At 36.3% G+C, this 19868-nt stretch overlaps 4 protein-coding genes across 4 annotated transcripts in view; 3 read left to right on the forward strand and 1 right to left on the reverse strand.

Annotated features, from left to right (window-relative positions):
* The first annotated feature begins 2499 nt into the window (after positions 1-2499).
* Positions 2500-2886, forward strand: LOC130420751 (histone H2A-like). The gene has a single exon (XM_056748264.1). The coding sequence runs from the start codon at positions 2500-2502 to the stop codon at positions 2884-2886; it is 387 nt and encodes a 128-aa protein (XP_056604242.1).
* A 792-nt stretch (positions 2887-3678) lies between these two features.
* LOC130420701 (uncharacterized) overlaps positions 3679-19868 on the forward strand; it is a 254668-nt gene continuing 238478 nt past the window's right edge. The window contains exon 1 of the mRNA XM_056748192.1: positions 3679-3982. Coding sequence (XP_056604170.1) covers positions 3690-3982 — 293 coding nt within the window. The 5' untranslated portion in view covers positions 3679-3689. The remainder of the gene's footprint in view (positions 3983-19868) is intronic.
* Positions 4016-5610, forward strand: LOC130420777 (histone H2B-like). Its single transcript, XM_056748290.1, has one exon. It carries the CDS (start codon positions 4612-4614, stop codon positions 4984-4986), a length of 375 nt encoding a protein of 124 aa, XP_056604268.1. The 5' UTR covers positions 4016-4611; the 3' UTR covers positions 4987-5610.
* LOC130420709 (uncharacterized) lies at positions 8739-10819 on the reverse strand. Its single transcript, XM_056748207.1, has 3 exons — positions 10514-10819; positions 9594-9914; positions 8739-9471 (listed from the first exon to the last, which is right to left on the reverse strand). Exons 1-3 carry the CDS (start codon positions 10572-10574, stop codon positions 9137-9139), a joined length of 717 nt encoding a protein of 238 aa, XP_056604185.1. The 5' UTR covers positions 10575-10819; the 3' UTR covers positions 8739-9136.

Below are 19868 nucleotides of genomic sequence, written 5' to 3' on the forward strand. Positions count from 1 at the left end.
TCTTCTGTAAATTCTTTTTTTTGTTTGTTTTGCAGACATATTGAACACAAGTACTTTTTATTGTTTTTTTTAGTCTGTCTGTAACAAAAAAAAGAAGAAAACTGTGAATCTGTCCAGGATGTCTTTGGCATATGTACATAAACTGACTTGTTTTAAAGATTAATCTTTTATTAATTAAAGTGCTTTATTCAGTCACTATACACTACCAGTCAAACGTGTTTGAACACTTGAATGAAATGTTTCTCGTGGTCTTAAAAATGATTTAATCTGAAGGTGCTTAAATGTCTGATATTATACATAGACAGGAAATGTACTAATTTAAATATCTTCATTATCAACTAATATATCTGTGTATATATATATAAAAACGTTTTTGATATGGATGAATTGACTAAATAATGCAAAAGAGCAACCAATAAGAACTCACATGAGAACTTGTTTAGTGTTGTTTGAAAAGCATCTTCTAGGTGAAACCTCAAGCAGTTGATGATTAAATTAATTTCTGCAAATATCAGGCAAACAATGACTACATTGAAGATGTATATAACAGGTTTATAGCAGATACATAACATTTTTTATTTGATTGTTTAGATTTTTTCATTCACAACATCATCAGTCCACAGTTGCCTTTTTCTAAATGTGGAAAAAATATGAATAAATGAGGGATTAAGTGTTTGAAAACTTTTGACCAGTATTGTAAATTGCTTTTTATAAAAATGTGCTTACATTTAATCATTTAACAGACACTTTTACAATGAGGTAAACAACAGAAGCAATTGAAACAACATCAGGACAAAGAGCATATGTGCAGTAAAACTGGTCTCTAGGGCCGGCCCTATGATTTTCGGGATCCTAAACTGAATCATATCTGACAATGTCAAATTAACAACACATTATTATCCCTTTACAGCTTTCCTGTAGCTCAGTGGTTAGAGCATGGTTCTTGCAACACTGAGATCATGGGTTCGGTCACAGGGATTGAACGCTTACCCTTTTCTTGATCCTTTATTTTCTACTCTTCTTTCCTCTTCTTTTTCTTCTTTCCTCTTCTTCCTCTTCTCTGCACCAGACAGATATTGCCGCCTTAAATTTTTAATCTTTGCACAGTTTAAAGCTAACACACATGATGATTGACAATGACACAACGAGCAAGTAAATTACATTTTGAGGCATGGCAGGCGGTCCCCTAGTGGCCATGGAGGCCCCATGCAACTGCCTATATCGCTTATTAGGTAGGGCCGGCACTGCTCATAGCCTAACACAAAGATAAGATTGTTTTTTTGATTGAAAGAGTAGAAAAGAAACAGAAGTCTGAATTGATGGGTCAGCTGTTGACAGATGAGATGTGTTTTCAGATGATTTTTAAAGATGGACACAGAATCTGATGATCTTGTAGCAGCGGGCAGATCATTACACAAATGTGGAACAGATCCAGAGAAAGTATGTGAGAGAGATTTTTGACCTTTTTGTGATCACAGCACAAGACGTGGTTCATGTGCAGAGTGGAGGGATCTGACGGGTACATAAGTCTGTATGAGCGAGTGAAGATATGGAGCTGCAGAACCAGTGGTGGTCTTGTAGGCCGAGAGCAGAGCTTTGAGTTTGATGAGAGCGACTACAGGAGTCAATGTAACTGAATGAAGAGAGGAGTGATGTGTAACAATGATTGAATTTCCCCTTTTATGTGTGTTGATACAAAAAGCATGTGGTGCCATTTCTTTATAGTCCTTACAAATATTGTACATTTCAATTTGTAAATTTATATTACCCTTTTCAATAAACTTCACTTCCTTCATCTCTTTATCTGCCTTGAGATTGCAGAAGTGTTAAAATGTGAAAGATTTGATTCAACTTTAAATGATAATCAGGAAATAATTGACTTAATGAGAAAGAGAGATGGGTCTTTAAATGATAATGAGGAAATACTTTTCTGTATGAGAAGGAGAGATGTAACATAAAGTGATAATTCACCCCAAAAATGAAAAGCCTGTCATCATTTACCCAACCACAGGTTGTTTGTCCAGTGTACGTTTCTTTGTTCTAATGAACATGAAGGAAGATATTTGGAAGAATGTCGCTAACCAAACAGATTTCATCCCCTTTGACTCCCATTGAATTTATTTGATGTACTGTGGCACCAAATTGGGGATGAGATCTGTTTGAATACTCAAATTCTTCCAAATAGCCTTCTTTGCGTTTAGCCTAGTGTTAATTTTGGAACAATCATATGGTAAGTAAATAATGACAAATTAGTTTTTTTGGATGAACAATCACTTTAAGTTTTCTCATTATATCAAAACTGTTGTGCGTCACACAGCATCTGTGAGGAGAAAGAGGGGGTTGGGCTTTGAGTTTGGAGGGAAGTTGACTGATTGGTTTAAAGTTTTACCGACTCCAACCAATAGTCGACAGGCAGAGGGTTTCAAATATTGAGAACTGCAGCGCTTAAGCTTCATCTTTCTTTCTTACAGAGTAAGTAAAATTCCACAGCTGAAGGAAATGAGCGGCAGAGGCAAAACCGGCGGCAAAGCGAGAGCTAAGGCCAAGACTCGCTCCTCTAGAGCGGGACTTCAGTTCCCCGTGGGCCGCGTCCACAGACTCCTCCGTAAAGGCAACTATGCGCATCGTGTGGGTGCTGGCGCCCCGGTGTATCTGGCCGCCGTGCTCGAGTATCTGACCGCTGAGATCCTCGAGTTGGCCGGAAACGCTGCTCGTGACAACAAGAAGACTCGCATCATCCCCCGTCACCTGCAGCTGGCGGTGCGCAACGACGAGGAACTGAACAAACTTCTGGGAAGAGTGACCATCGCTCAGGGCGGCGTTCTGCCCAACATCCAGGCCGTGCTGCTGCCTAAGAAGACTGAGAAGCCCGCCAAGACCAAGTAAACGGGCGACAGTTCGTTTCAAACCAAAGGCTCTTTTAAGAGCCACCCACTTCACCTATAAAAGAACAATGCGATACCTGTGTCTCCCTGCCGGTTAATTACAGTCTAAAACTGCACATTCTGCTTTCAATTCATAAACCTGTATTGGATTATTACTGGTCTGAGACGACAAACCGAGTCTAATGTTCAGTCAAACAGCTGAAGAATAATTGTAGTCTCCCGAGTCATGTATAACCGGCTCTCGTATATTGAAGTTGAGAGTTTGTGTCAGTAAACGTGTTCATGCTGCACTTATGATGAGATGTGAAGAAATGTTAGTTTGAATCTTAGGCGATAACTTTTTTTATCGCCTTTTTTTTTAACGTTTGTTGATCTGCAAAAGTTGCAAATTTCTGTTCAGATAAAATGACACGAGTATAAAATAAAGAAGTCAGGAGAAATATTTATAGTTCAATTTTATTCTGTTTCTTATAAAATCTTAAAAGTCACGCTTCTTTGTACATTAGATTATGTTGTACTCGGGTAGAATAGAACAACGCCGAGGTCATGGGTTCGATCTCAGGGGATTAAACACTCAGAGACAAATGTATAAGATAATGTGATGTACGTCACTGTGGATAAAATCATCTGCTAAATACATAAATGTATATTTACTGATTTACTGAAGGAGCGGTGAGGAAAATAAAAAAGTGACGTGCCACTAGCACCGCCCTTGCGTGTTTCAAATAGGTCCTGTAGATACATACAAAATGTATCCGCTGTCCTTATTAAAGCATAACGTTTGTATCTGTACTCTCGTGCATCATGTCTGGAAGAGGTAAAGGCGGAAAGGGACTCGGAAAAGGAGGCGCGAAGCGTCATCGCAAAGTTTTGCGTGATAACATCCAGGGCATCACCAAGCCCGCCATCCGTCGACTTGCTCGTCGCGGCGGAGTGAAACGTATCTCCGGTCTGATCTACGAGGAGACTCGCGGTGTGTTGAAGGTGTTCCTGGAGAATGTTATCCGTGACGCCGTCACCTACACAGAGCACGCCAAGAGAAAGACCGTCACCGCCATGGACGTCGTGTACGCGCTGAAACGACAGGGACGCACTCTGTACGGCTTCGGAGGTTAAACGCGTTTATTCTGAAGTAAAACATTGAACACAACGGCTCTTTTAAGAGCCACACACTGTCTCATTCGAGGAGTTTAATTTCATAAAATAAATCATATTTAACGAGAACTTGAACTTTTAGAACTTGTGTTAAACACTTCGCTCGAAGAAGAAACACCATCATCATGGCGTAACTATAAGCGTCAGCACGTGCAATGTATCGTGAATAACGTGTAATCGGGTGAAATGCTTTCTGAACGAAATCTTTAAGTGACTTTGATGACACGATGACGTAATTCTGTTCTAGTGTAGAGTTAATACAGAAATAAACGTTTTATTTAAATTCAAATTCGATAAAGAGCGGGAAGTGCAAACAAAGGAAACTGAGTCGCTTGTGGGAGGGTCATCTTCAAACACGAGACTGTGGGCGGGAAACACTTTCATTGGCTCTCTATCCAACCCGTCAAACTATGAGCTGACCAATTAACACATTTTATGGGATTTGGCCGGCGAAGACATGCAATCAGACAACAGGCTCCGTTACGCTAAACATTTGCATGTGAGAGTGAATAAATACCACAGCGACGTGACACCTCCTCATTCAGCATTTTCTCATCTGTGAAGAAGCATCATGCCTGAACCAGCCAAACCCGCGCCCAAGAAGGGCTCTAAGAAGGCCGTCACCAAGACCGCCGTTAAGGGAGGAAAGAAGCGCAGAAAGTCCAGGAAGGAGAGTTACGCCATCTACGTGTACAAAGTGCTCAAGCAGGTCCACCCCGACACCGGCATCTCTTCCAAGGCGATGGGCATCATGAACTCTTTCGTCAACGACATCTTCGAGCGCATCGCCGGTGAGTCGTCTCGTCTCGCGCACTACAACAAGCGCTCCACCATCACGTCGAGAGAGATCCAGACCGCCGTGCGTCTGCTGCTGCCCGGTGAACTCGCCAAACACGCCGTGTCCGAGGGCACCAAAGCCGTCACCAAGTACACCAGCTCCAAGTAAAGCGCCGCTTTCATCCGCCGCACACAAAGGCTCTTTTAAGAGCCACACACTTATTCCTTTAAAAGAGATTCTCATGTTTGTAAAGTTGTGAGCTGTATTTTTTTCATTAGTGTTATGATTTAAATAACGATTTGATTAATGTCAAATATGTTTACATTTGATGGTTTTCTCTTAGACAAAACAGCCATTTTTGATTTTCACAGTGACTTAATTTGTGTGACAAAGTTATTAAAAATATTTAAATTAATGTTGGTTCGTTACGGGCACTAATGTAAAACTTACTGCAGTAAAACAAAATTAGAAGTCTTTAGATAGAAAAGTGTATACAGTTTTCTAATTTGCAAATAATCTTGATATGTATTTAATTTAAAGATGGTTTGAAGATGTCTTGAAATATAGATACCACTGATAAATAGACAAACTATTGCTCAACTTCAAATAAACTAAACATGTGTTATTTTATATCAAAACTTGATGAGTAACTGAATGACAACTTCACTAAACATCTGATGATAGACTTCAGACACCAGTAAACTTCAGTCTTTATATGAGTTTTAAATAGAGGAAAGCAGAAGATTTTCTTGTATATTGTACTCGAAAGCGTGTAGGTTAAAACTGTATTGAACATACTGAAATATGGCAAAATAATAAAGTGTGCAAGATCTTCAGCTGACACTGATTATAGTCTCACCTAAAGGATTATTAGGAACACCATACTAATAGTGTGTTTGACCCCCTTTAACCTTCAGAACTGCCTTAATTCTACGTGGCATTGATTCAACAAGGTGCTGAAAGCATTCTTTAGAAATATTGGCCCATATTGATAGGATAGCATCTTGCAGTTGATGGAGATTTGTGGGATGCACGAAGCTCCCGTTCCACCACATCCCAAAGATGCTCTATTGGGTTGAGATCTGGTGACTGTGGGGGCCATTTTAGTACAGTGAACTCATTGTCATGTTCAAGAAACCAATTTGAAATGATTGGAGCTTTGTGACATGGTGCATTATCCTGCTGAAAGTTGCCATCAGAGGATGTGTACATGGTGGTCATAGAGGGATGGATATGGTCAGAAACAATGCTCAGGTAGGCCTTGGCATTTAAATGATGCCCAATTGGTCCTAAGGGGCCTAAAGTGTGCCAAGAAAACATCCCCCACACCATTACACCACCACCATAATTGAATTAATGAGATATTGAACAGGTGTTCCTAATAATCCTTAAGGTGAGTGTTATTGTCCCAATATATGCAATTTTATAATCAGTAAAATACTTTTTAATATATTGATGTACACGTGATAAGATATGGGACTGAATGTGTAAAAATATATTGACAATAATATTTCTTATGTTAAAAATTACAACATATATGTTTCATATTTCAAAACATAGCCACTTTACAATAGCCTGTCATAGTAGGAGAAAAAGAATGGTAGTGAGTGTATATCAATCTCTCTTAACAATGCATTACACAACAACACACACCACCACTGACCTCTGCTGGTCTTCTGAGGTATAACAATAACACAACACAACAAATGAATGAATTATGTGGTGACAAAAGAGGATGCATGTTCTCGAGAGACAACATTGTTGTATTTCTGTTAAACCAGAAGCAATAATATTTGACAAATGGAGAAGTGATGTCTCTTCATAGACCAAAACGTATTTAATTGTATTATGTTCAGTTATCTTGTGCTCATTTATTAGAAATATACGTCAAACCAAAAGGTATTCAGACACCTTCAACATTTTTCATACGATCACAGTTTATTCGCTATAGTTTAGAAAACAGTAATAAAATATGTCAAGAACTCAGAGTTAAACTGTGTCAGAACTAAACCATGTTGATAATGTCAGGTGACTTTGACAGAAAGGTTTGTGTTAGGTTAGACTCATGTCTCTCACAGGAGTGAGTGGTTGTGCTTCTGTGTTTCACTCCTCTAGCTTTGAGGAGGTAGATGAGATGTGGTGAGAATGGATTCAGGGGATGTAGACCAGTCACACACATCTTGTGTTCCGCCTATGAGGAGGTTGTGGAGGCAGTCGTTCAGTTAAATGTTTACCTTAGTTAAATCTTGGTCTAGACTGATTGGCTAGATTTTCTTATTTACACTTTCAGAGGCATGTGGAGGACTTATGGCCACTTTACTCTCATTGGCTAGTGAGTTTTTGATTGACAGCTCCCTGACCAGGAAGCTGATACTGAAGACAGTGCAGCAGATTAGAGACAGATCTGCATGCAGTTTTCTGTTTTGTTTTTTTATGTAGTGCTTGTACTTAAATCACTTTCTTATTTAGTTAGTATTAGCAGGGTTGCTAATGTAACGGAGACAAGCTGGAAGAGCTGTGCAGTATGTAAACCTCACTCCCCGGCCTCAAGGACGCTCTAGCGACAGATGCTAGAGACTGCGGTCTTTAACCTTCTCGCTAGAGCGCCCGACTCCCATGCAGGACCAACCCGGTTCGAGGCCCGCTGAGAGCGGTGCGGAGCGTTCTGGTTACACTAACTCTAACGCAGGGTGGGACACACGCTGTCAGGCTCTTCTCTGGATCAGAAAACTCAGGATTCTCTGCCAATGGGGTAAGAAAAATAATCTTGAATTGAGTGACTAACTAAAATGTAAACCTTAATTCAAGATTACTTTTCTTACCCCATTGGCATATTATTATTTTTTTTGCTTGTTTTAAACAAACATTCACTGAAATTTCATATGTTTTTACTAAAAACAAGACTTATTTTCATCGGTAATTTTGCTCATCAATAAAATGCATCTTGATTCAAGTTTATTTGTTGACATTTTCACTGAAAAACAAGAACAAAGACTAAGTGAGAAAGTTATTTTTTGCAGTACACAGTGTCTCTCATTAACAACTTCACAGGCAATTTTCTCAATATTTAGGTTTTTGCACTCTCAGATATTTGCTTGTTTTAAGCAAAAATTCACTGAAATTTCAAAAAAAATAAAATAAAAAAAAAATAATAAAAAAAAAACTTGTTTTCTTAGGTTAATTCACTTATCAAGGAAATGCATCTTGATTTTTAGAATGTTTAGACATTTTTACTGGAAAACAAGAAAAATATACATTTATACATTTAAGGTAGGAAATGTACAAAATATCTGCATGGAACGTGATCTTTACTGTCAATAATTTTGACCCGTAAGATGTATTTTTGTCTTTTACTAAAAATGTTCCCGTGCTACTTAACGTTTTGTCAATCAGGGTCACAAACAATCAAACAAATACATTATAAAGAAAAAGATGGGCCCATTCTAAACAAGAGGGGACAACCAAACATACATTACATTTACCACATATCACTAAACACATCAAAATATACAAATGAACAAATACAGCTGAAATCAAAACTAAAGGAAAGGTAACTTAACAGAATAATATAAACCTCAGTGAAGGAATCAAATCAGCAAAGATTCTGGTTACTACTAAAAAAATCACGCAAATATGTATAAAATCTGATCAAATAAAGCTCGCTGTAATTTACTCTGTTAGTCATAAAGAGGATTTTATTCCTAAACTGCTGACATCACTGTGTCTTCTGGATGAGCGTTCTGAGTCCTTCTTCTGTTTGCTGAGAAGATAAAAGTCAATAAAAGTGATGAAGTTCTGCTGTTTGTTTTCTGGATTGTTTCAGGTGAATGTGAATGATGATGATGATGATGAAAACTCACGCGCTCTTCCTGCACAGATGATCTGAAGAAGAATGACAGTAGGAGCAGCAAACACTGACACCTCAACAATCACTAGAATCACTAGAAGACACAAGAACACCATTAAATCCATCAAACTCTCAAACACTACACATGAGAAACAAACACAAGATGAGTTCAGTGAGAGTTTCACTCATGTACTTATGTAACAGGACACATGGATCACAATCAACACTTCATACCTCTTATTATTATTGATGATGTAGTTGATGCTGTAAAAAATAATAATGTGGAAATACACACACATACACACACAAACACACAAACACACACACACGCACACACACATACAGAAGATGATGAATGTTCAGAGACATCATACTGTAGAACATCACAATCATATTTCATGTTTATGTCATTTCTTCATCATCAGTACAGAGTTTAATGACTGAAGTCACTTTGAGTTCAGGACACTCCTGTCAGAGTGATGTCTTACCTGTAAATCTGACAGTATATGTGACTGAGGTCTTGATGTCATTCTTGTGTTTGAGCACACATCTCAACTCTGTGTTGTCGTCTTCATTCACGAGTGTTGTAGTCAGAGAGATGAGACAGAGTTTATCTGATCTAATCTGATATCTGGAGTCTGTCTTTAGATCAACATCAGTCTGATTCATCCACAACAGCTGAAATCCATAATAACTGAACTCATAATCACAGTTATATGTAAACAGCTGACAGGAGAGAGTGACAGATGTGTTTGCTCTTATCTCAGTCTGTGATGAAGATGATGATGATGATGATGATGAAGACACTGAAACACAAATCACACAACACACTCTCAGTACTCATGAGTTTCAGTGAAAACACAAGAGATAAAGAGAACTGTGATCTGAAGTTAAACATGTGTTTATATAAATGAAGAGAAACACTGACCATGAAGAACATGTAGATAAACATGTGAATCAGGTTCATGTTGATGTTCATTCACATATTGTCTGCAGATGTAAAGTCCACCATCATGTTGTGTTGTTTTATAGATGTTGAGAGAGCAGTCAGATGTCAGACTCAGTCTCTCAGATCTCTCTGTGTTATTCTTCTTTATTCCTCCAGTAAACACTTCTACTGTATATGATCTTGTATAATTATTGTAGATCCATGTAGTTGAGGAGCATTGATGAAGACCATCATTACAGGACAGAGACACACTTTCTCCAGAACTGATGAACACATGTGTCACTTCTGCTCCACTCACACCTGAAACAGCAGATGACATCATTCATATTAATACATCACAATATATTCAAACAGTTCAATATTTATCTCTCAATGACAGATACATTTTTCTTATTTTAATATCACATAAATCAGAAGATTTGACAGTAAATCATGTGATCTAGTTCCTTTATCCCTTTTCACTCAGAAATGCTGGTAAATTACTGGTAAAGTCATTCAGGTAATGTCCTGTTCACACAAACAATGGCATTCTGTTAAATTAAGAGTAAGACAGCGTTCACACAGCCAGTAATATGATGTCATCAGGCGGACGTTCAACCGTAGCTATGTTTGAAAATATGGTGACGGTATGATTTTATATCTGAAAAATGGAAGTACGATTTACCCTAAAGGTCCTGTTCACACATGATCTGTTAACTGCAATTTTCTTGCAATTAACCAGTAAAGGCTGTATGTGTGAAAGAGACTATTGACTCTTGACATCAGACTTTTGAACGTGAGAATAAGACACATGAACTCTATGATAAATGTGACATGAGATGAAACTGAACATGTTTGTCAGAATGTCAGTGAGAGTAATGAAATGAAATCTGATGAAATAAATGTGTTGAATAGTTTACCTGTGAATAGTGAAGAGAGAAGGATCAGTCCCAGCAGACATATATCACTCTTCTCAGTCATGTTGTGTTTCTCTTACTGAGTCTCTTCTCATCATCTACTTATATTTCTTCATGACAACATTTGTAACTCTTCCTGTGTTTCTCATTTCCTCTTTTCTCATGACACAATAACAGACTAGAACACATTCTGTAGTTTAGTCCTGTTACTTATAAAATACTTCTGTTGTCTTAAAATAATTGGACACAGAGCTCAGTTATGACTTTTGTTGTCAGAGACTTTAACAGGACTAACATGATGAAGGTTTTCTACAAATTAATTCAACACAAGACTTTCCTGCCCGAGCAGAGCAGACGCACAGCCTTCATTAAAGCTGATCACACCTCCGTTCTTCTTCTGTCTCCACACACACACAAAAGCAGGACATGAGTGAGGTCATCTTCACACTTCTTCCAAACCACAGATCAACAGATTACCCATGATGCAGCAGACACAGACATTAATAAACACACTTACTCCACAGCAGTGGTGTAGTCCTACCAAAAAAGGTGGTGTACTACACTACTACCGCCGAACCCAAATGACCAAATAATGAGTTTTTATCCTTTCCAGTAACATGACAATTATTACAGTTAAATATGCCTCTTATTCATAATCATGCAAAATTATTCACGTATGCTTTAATTAAGAAGTTATAACACTGGAAAATAACAAGTAGTTTGAATATTTTTGACAGATTCACATGTTCGCTTGCACTGTTCCAGGAGAATTGAGTATCCCTTACAAATAACATTAACACATAACTGTTAAAATATCTGAGCCAAGGTATCTTTATTTCTTGGGCAGTGGATTAGCCAATGAGAATGTGTTATGTGGTTGTAGCTGACCAATGATGTTTCAGAGTATTGTCTGGCGCTTTGTGCACTTCTGGGTTTTCTTTTGCACACAAGTGTGCTTTTCAATTCTTATTTGTGTATCGCAGTTCCCTATCAAAAGCTACACTCGATGCTGCGTTTCAAACGCTATGGGAGAACAGTCTTTGTTCGACCGGTTGTGAAGCACATGTGTCAAACACGCCAAAAATTATTTTGGCTTTAAATAACCTCGGCAGGTGACGTGACTAATTACACCTGCACCTGCCGGTTATAAATACGCGTGAATGCGGATGCGTCATCAGGTTATTTTGTCTTCAAGGACCTCTTTGTGTGTGCGTGTGTTGTGATGGAGAAGTCTCCCTCTCTGTTATTATTACAAACAAATATAGAAAAAAAAAAGAAGATATTACCTAGATTCTTACACTAGTGACCAGCACTCTCTGAGTTACTTAGCCTATTGTAAGAATAAGAAAAAACTAAACCAAACCATGACTGACTCAGATCGGAGATGTGTTCCTCCTTGTGAGAGGATCCTCTCCGATTTCGATAAGCATGAGTTCTGCTTTGAATGTTTGGGGGCTGACCATCCCACCCAGGGACTTGAGGGAGAATGTGAACTCTGTGATGTCTTTGATTTCAGAGTTCTGCGTGCTCGGCGCAGTTCTTTGAGTCACCACTAGAGTGTAGTGTTGTGCAGTGAATCATAACTGTATTTGTCATTTGTCTTAGTGAAGTCATACAAAGCTGTTGGTGGTTGAACTTGATGCATATATCTTACAGTTTGCTTATCATCTAAACAATGTTTCAATAAATGTGATTTATTTTTCTAAAGATTCTGCTTGACTTTGTAACTGTTGTTCTCTTTAATTCTCTTTAAATGCATAAGAGGTTTGCTGCAATATTTTAAAGTTTCTCTCAAATGATGAAAATGACAGCGTGAAACAGGACTGTGACGTGATCGGTCAGAAAACTGAACACACTTTCTGTTTCTCTTCATCTTCATGTTTTGGTGTGACTGCACTCTCCAGGTCACTGTTGTGTCACTGTGTACACCACACAGCAACAAATGACTTTAGTCTTTTAACTGAAATATGAAATCTCAGTCAATTTGTGTTTAAAACCAGCAAACAAATCTTGAATTGAGGGACTAAGAATAAATTAAACCTTAAATACCAGATTATTTTCCTTATACCATTGACAGATTGTTTTGCTTGTTTGGCACAAATTCACTGAAATTTTATATTTTTTTCTTAAAAAAAGACTTATTTTCTTAAGTCAGTTGAAAGACTAAGTAAGAAAGTCATTTTTGCAGTGTGTCATACACTGACATTTTGCTCATTAGGAAGATGCATCTTTATTTAAGAATTTCTCAACATTTTTACTGGAAAACAAGAAAAAGTCGCAATGCAAAATCTGTCAGTTTGTGTTGAATCTACTATGAATCTAATGAATCTGTAATACTTCTACATCATTTAATCAGTATTTACTACATCAAACATTGTACCTGTTAACATTAGTTAATGCACCATGAACTGCATAAATAATTGTTGTACTGGAACAAGTTTGATGTTTCAGATTCTACATTTTGTGTCTAATTTGATAATACACTTAATTGTTTGTCTGTAATTTCTTAATGTTTTCTATTGCACTAATTCTCCCGTTTACTTTATTTAGGGTTTAGAGCTCCATCTAGTGGTGAGTTTGATGTTGCTTTAGTTCTGTGGTTTTTAAGGTGTTCAGGAAGTAGTGAGTGATCCATGCAGCCAGTGAAGACGTATGGGGTCCAGATGGGTTTGATGTGGTCTGTCTTCTGGGCCTCAGCTGGTTTTGTCGGCGGGTTCCATGTAGACCCCACATGGGTTAGTCCAGATGAAATGAACACTGCTTAGTGTGCATACTACAGACTGATAAATGTGACACTGAGTGTTTTAGTTTAGATAATGAAGTGATAACAAGCAGAATCACTGATAAACACAGAAACAACAAGAATAGAAAGAAATAAAACACTAAAACTACAACTGACTTAAGCCACAATCCCACAAACACCATCAACATCTTTACTTATTTATATTATTAAGAATAAAGAGAGTTTTTTCTGTTAATGTTTTATTGAAAATAACAGGTTTGATGTCTCCATTATGGTGATCAGTGTTTGTTTTAGTCGGGTGGTTTGACTCTGAATGTAAATGTTTCTGTCTGATGTCTGTAGCTCATATTGTTATGGCATTAAAGTCATGAGAGAAATTGATCTGATGCTTTCGGCTGTTTTGTGCCAAGTTCACAATTATTATGACGTGGTGAGTTTACCTTACTTATGGAAGGCTTTTATTTGAGAGTTAATCTTTACTATTATATTTATTATCTTGGTTAGAGCCAGCGCACCTTTAATCAGAATATTTCAGTTATAAAAATTTTACCACTTTCAACTTCTGCTAGTTGAAGATCACACAGAAATATAAAGATTCATGAATGAATTTCTACAATGGTAACATGTTTCATGTTCTGAAGCATCATACAAACCTCATTCATGACTCCCAGAATTCATTGCAGCGTGAAGCATTTCATCATTGTTGAGGTTCATATGGTGATTGTTGATGTCTGTGTGTGGGTTTTATGCAATTGTTCTACTTTAACTTATGTTTTTCAGTCAAATCTCTTCAGGTAAAAGGGCTCAAACTTGTATATATTTCATTCATGTTAATAAGAAAAGTGTGTATTTGATACAATGGATATTTTAGTCACATGAGTTGTATTTCAGCTCATATTGATGTAAAAATTGATGAATATGTTAATAGTTAATTTTTTATACAGAAAACAGATTGTTTGACTAAAGAAACGTTTTAATGTGTTGCTGCACAAGGAAGAGATTTATGGACAATGTAATGTCGAGTTTTAAATACAAACCTTATGCTGTTAACAAACACAATCACTGAAGAAAACATGATAAAGAACATTAGATCTTGAGATCACTATTATAGTGAACAGTGATCCTTTAGTTTATCTCTTACTCTTGGACTATTGATATATGTTGATGTTAATTCTTTCAGTGTTGCTGTAATAAAAACACCAATAAATCACAATATTACACCTGAAGGAAAACTTTCATTACTGGAAAACAAGGATCAAGAGCCCAACTAAAGGAAACACTAAACACTTTCAGAGTGAACTCTTATTGTTGATGTTTCTTCAGTGATTGTGTTTGTTAACAGCAGTTGTTCATCATTAATGATCAATCATCACTTGTAATGTGAACTCAATTGATTATTTAACTGCATGAATAAATGAACATTTCACACCAGAAAGACTCTGCTTCAGTGTAAGTTTAACACTATTAGGGATGAACTCATTTTTACACCAGAGACTTTACTGTGCAGTGATCGTCCAGTGATGGGGATTGTTCTGAGCCCACTTTACAGGCTTCTGTTTATGTCCAGTTTACATAACCGCTTTATTAATGCATAAAACATCAGTAAAATCAAACACACACAATTACTATATAAAGGACTATAATCAACAATAATTATTTATGTTTTAATCTTTTAGTCTTCAGTACTGAATGTGTGTTTTCTGTATTTTTAACATCCTAAATCATTTAAATCCTGCATGTATTGCAGTCATATATTTCAGTGTTAGTTGAATTCTAACAAAAGCAAACCTTAAGAAAGTCTGAGATCATGATAATAATTAATAATTGATTAAAAAATATCCGGGTTATTTCATAACACATTATTTTCACACTTTTTCTAAAATTTGCAAACATTAGTTTTGTGTTGCTTAAAATAAATATGAAGAAGTTTTATCTCCAGTTCATTTTCTCCAGTTCAAAAATAAAACATCTTTATACGGAATTTAGGAGAAAAGTTGTCAGAATTTTACAGAAATAAACAAAGATTATTTACCAGAACACATTCTTATAAGAATTAAAAATGTTTAATTCAAAATAAAGCTTTTGGGGAAATGTTTAAAATTCACAAGCACCACATCAGAAGGAATTTCCTGTGAAAATTAAATCATCTTAAAGCTGCTGCTAAAGTCAAAATTGTAAGAAAAACCCTACGATTACATTATTTAAATAAATGTTAATGGAAAACGTTGTGGATTAAATAACACATAAAATGATTTGAATTAAACATTAAGACCACCGTGATCATGCAGAAGACCACAAACTATGTTGAAGCTTTAGGTGTTTATTTGGGATATATTATTCACCTCACATGATAAGTATAATTGTGTTATGAATATTATCTTTTTATCTAATATGGGACCCCATTAAAAACATTCACTAATATAATTCTGTTATTTTATTATTTAGTTATTAAGTTTGCAGATGTTTTTTCCAAATTATGAAGTAAATCAAAGACCCTTTTAGTGTCAACGTCACACTAACATCACAGCATTAGCTGGAGGAAAAACCAAAGGAATACTGGAGGCGGCCAATACAAACCAGCACAGAGTCGACTACACAAAATATACAAATATCTTATTGTGTTGTTGAGAGACAGAAGCGATTGATGAGACTCAGAAAAACATCATTCAACAATATGTTTAACATGTTTTATTATTTATTTATGTGTTTGCACAGTTCACTTCAACACAAATATTTTCACAGATCATTTTGTCTATTCAGTGTTTATAAAGAAGCTTTAATTTAAAATCATGTTCTCAAACAACCAAATGATTCAATACAGTTTTTAAAATGTTGAATTACTCTTCACACATGGTTACTACTATATGTTGTGAATACTACTACTGTATGTTGTAAAAGTTTTTATCTAAAAGCATTACATGTTCAGCTGCTACAGTCTACACACCTCACCAAACACAAACACACAAGATAAAACACACAGAATATAAACATGTAACTCACATTGTCACATGTCATTGTCTTAATCTGTAATCATTAGATTGTAGTTTAATAGATTGTCACGCTACTATCACTATAATATCATTAATAACACACATCTTCAAAGCTGAATTATAAGATCAATCAAGAATAACTAAATATATTTGACTGGATAACAAAATAATGAGACTAACTGAAGTTATTATAAACGTTTACATGTAATTGCAAATCCTATAAAACATGTATTTCAAAGTTTATCTCAAGTGTTGAAAATGACGTCTTTAAACACAACGACTGTGTCGTGATCGGTCAGAAGTCTGAACACACTTTCTGTTTCTCTTCATCTTCATGTTTTGATGTGAAAACATTTCCATCAGGCTGCACTCTCCAGGTCACTGTTGTGTCATTGTGTACGCCCAAATCTGTCAGTTTCTGCTGAATCTACACAACACAAACAATCATGAAACACACTCTTAAGCCCATTGCACATTGAGTCGTTAAAAAATAAATATGGCCTCACGTTGTGTCAATCACATTTACACACTTCCTCCGATATTTTGTACAATTGTATTAAATAAAGTATTTGTTGAATGGCTCCTGTAGTTTTGTGTCATTTAAAGAGACCGTCTGGTACACTGACATCTAGCGGTTGATCTACCTCAGCTTTCTACAAGCGCTCATGAATCTAACAGAGATGAACAATCAAATGAAAGAAGACGAGAGTTGCTTTTGACAGAAGTCCAGCTGCAGACACACAGTTACTCATTTAACACAATCCAGACCAGCAGTCTCAGGACAGAAGGTGTTTTCTGACAAACGTATTGACAGCATGAAGGAGAGCAGGGTGAGTTCTGACCAGTTTTTGTTTATGTTGTGAAAAATATTAAGGTGTTTATTGCAACTATAATGTGCATGTCTTTCACATGTTATAATTGAAGTTTAGAATCATTATAGTATTCAATTGTTTTGTGTTTTATTTCTGCTGACACTCGTCTTTCTTTTTAGATAGTCTGTTGTGAACAGAAGCCGCTAATGAATGTCGATCTTTTTATTGGTTATTAATTTTTTATTATTTTTATTTCTTCAATGCATAGCTCCTTAATTTATGGTTTGTGTGTTTGTAGTACGTTACTTTAAGGCACTTAACTGTTAGTTACTTTGTCAGTTTAGACAGTCAGTATGTGTTATGTATTTTCATTTCATCTATTGTAGAGATAAACGACAATTCTAAGAGAGAAGAAAAGCTCTGAGCTGCAGCGCTGAACATCTGTTTCAGTCTTTAACAGAGCTCCTTTAGCACAGCATTGACAGTGGATGAAGAGGACGAGGAAATGACCTTCACAGTCTCATCATGAAACACCTGGAAGGTTCAAGTGAGCCCTTCACATTTGTGTTGTTTCATTCCAGGAAGACATATAGAGTATTTTTGTGTTAAACACATGATAAAATGGGACTGAAAGTCAACTTTTCAACATTTAAGTCTTCATTTCTAAGTGTTTGAATTATTTCTGTTGAAATAAGTATCTAAGTGTTTGTTAAAAATTGAAAAGATAATGATTATTTAGATATTAATTATGAACATCAAGTAATATTTCGAAATCTGAAAAATAATGTATATATTTTGCGTTAAAGGTCTATACTTTGAGCCTATACTTATAAGTGTTTGTTACAAAATGAACAGATATTGATTATGTACATATTATAAACACTGAGTAAATATTATATCTAGTAAAATCGAAAGCACTATGCAAATAATAACTACATAAAAACGAAGGTTATGTATTTTGTATTGTTTTCATATATTGTACATAATAGTCAACAAAATCTATGCGACAATAAGAACATAGTCTACAAAAACTATCGGTAGCATGATCTGCAATAAATCATATATGGGTCGCCTTCATTTGCCTGAGACTGGTGGTCTGGATCGTGTCTCCTGAAACAAGTGGTGCTGAGGGATATATCTCACCAGCTCGAGGTCAGTTTAACTGTGAAAAAGCGCAATGTTAGTTTCTAGTAGCTCAGTGGTAAGAGCATTGCGTTAACAAAGCAAGGTTTTGGGTTTGATCCTGGGATATTGCAAATACCTATGAAAAATGTATAGGATAAAGCAATGTAAGTCGCTGTGGATAAAAGCGTCTGCCAAATGCCTCAATGTCAATGTAAATGTGAGTAGCTAAATGTTTTGTTATAGAAATGTAATGGGTCGTTCAAGTGTCGCTTCAGAAAATGTGCAGCTGTGTCACTTTCTTCCTCTTTCCACATCACTCTGGAGTGTGTCTGCGAATGTTAAATGTCGAAGGTAAAATCCAGTCTTGTGAACTACAAAACACTGAAAAGCATTTAAACGTTTCAGGTCATGTCAGTGTGACAAGACAAAACTATGTCTGGACCTCCACTAGTTCACGATAAAACAGCCAAAATGTTTGCAAATATTTCAAGTGCATAACTTCTACACAGCAAATTGGCCAGTGTTAAATAAACACTGCTGGGTGTATATATGTGTTAACACGTTAGGGTGTTAAAGTTACACTTAAACTGTGTTGAAGATAAATAGATAATGAAGTGATGATTGATGATTAATGATGAACACCTGCGGTTAACAAACACGATCACTGAAGAAAACCTGAACAAGAACAGTTGATGTTGAGGTGACCATTATGGCGAACAGTGTTTCCTTTAGTTAAGATCTAGCCTTGAACTATTGGATGTTATTCTTTACTGTTATATCTGCTTCATTGTTGTTGTTTTAACAACACTTGCATGTTGTTGAAAAAAGATGTTTCTGCTATTCACTATAGCTTTTTTCCACTTTACTTTTGATTTAACAAATACACACATAAAGCACAATATTGCAACTGTAGGAAAAAAACTTGAACTACTAGAAATCAAGGATCAAAATCCGTGTATCATTCTTTCTTTTCATATTCAATTGAGATTCCAAAATCTGAAAATTAAAAAACGGTTCGTTATTGCGTTATTCGTTTATAAATGTAATGCCAAAAAACAAATAACGGGTCATTTTTTCACACTTTTGATTTATTGCTCTGATCAAAAATAAGACATGAAATAAAGGGGGCACGACCGATTTTGATTTTGATATTTAATTTGTTCGATTTGCGTGAACAGGAAGTTATCTTCGTGTGTGTTTGTGTGTGTGTTGCACTTGGAAGTTTGCCGGACGTATCACCTTCGATAATTAATGCGATATACCTCAGCTTGTCAGTGAACTACGGCTCTGTGTTGTAAATGTCGTTCCATTTGAAAGCAGGTGATGGCGATTTACTACTAATCAAGGAACCGGCTTTACTGACGAGATGCGCATGTCATGCGATATATCGCCCAGCCCTAACATTTGAAAGACGGGCAGGATATATAATGTGAAAACCTACATAAAAAATCTTACTTCATATATTGATCCAACCACATCCCCCTCCAGTTCTGTGTCCGATACAGGTCTTTTTCGCTTAAGGTTGTGCTAAACACAGAATCTTCTCACACTTATTTCAGAACATCGCTGGATACCCATCTTCTGCAGCGTAGTGGATATCTTTTTATGTGTCTTGAAAGTTTCAAATAAGTCTTTAATTAAATCAGCATATGATTCCTGTGCGGCCATGGTGTCGATACGAAATTACT

This window comes from Triplophysa dalaica, chromosome 5 (assembly GCF_015846415.1).
Source record: "Triplophysa dalaica isolate WHDGS20190420 chromosome 5, ASM1584641v1, whole genome shotgun sequence".
In the NCBI taxonomy this organism is placed as follows: domain Eukaryota; kingdom Metazoa; phylum Chordata; class Actinopteri; order Cypriniformes; family Nemacheilidae; genus Triplophysa; species Triplophysa dalaica.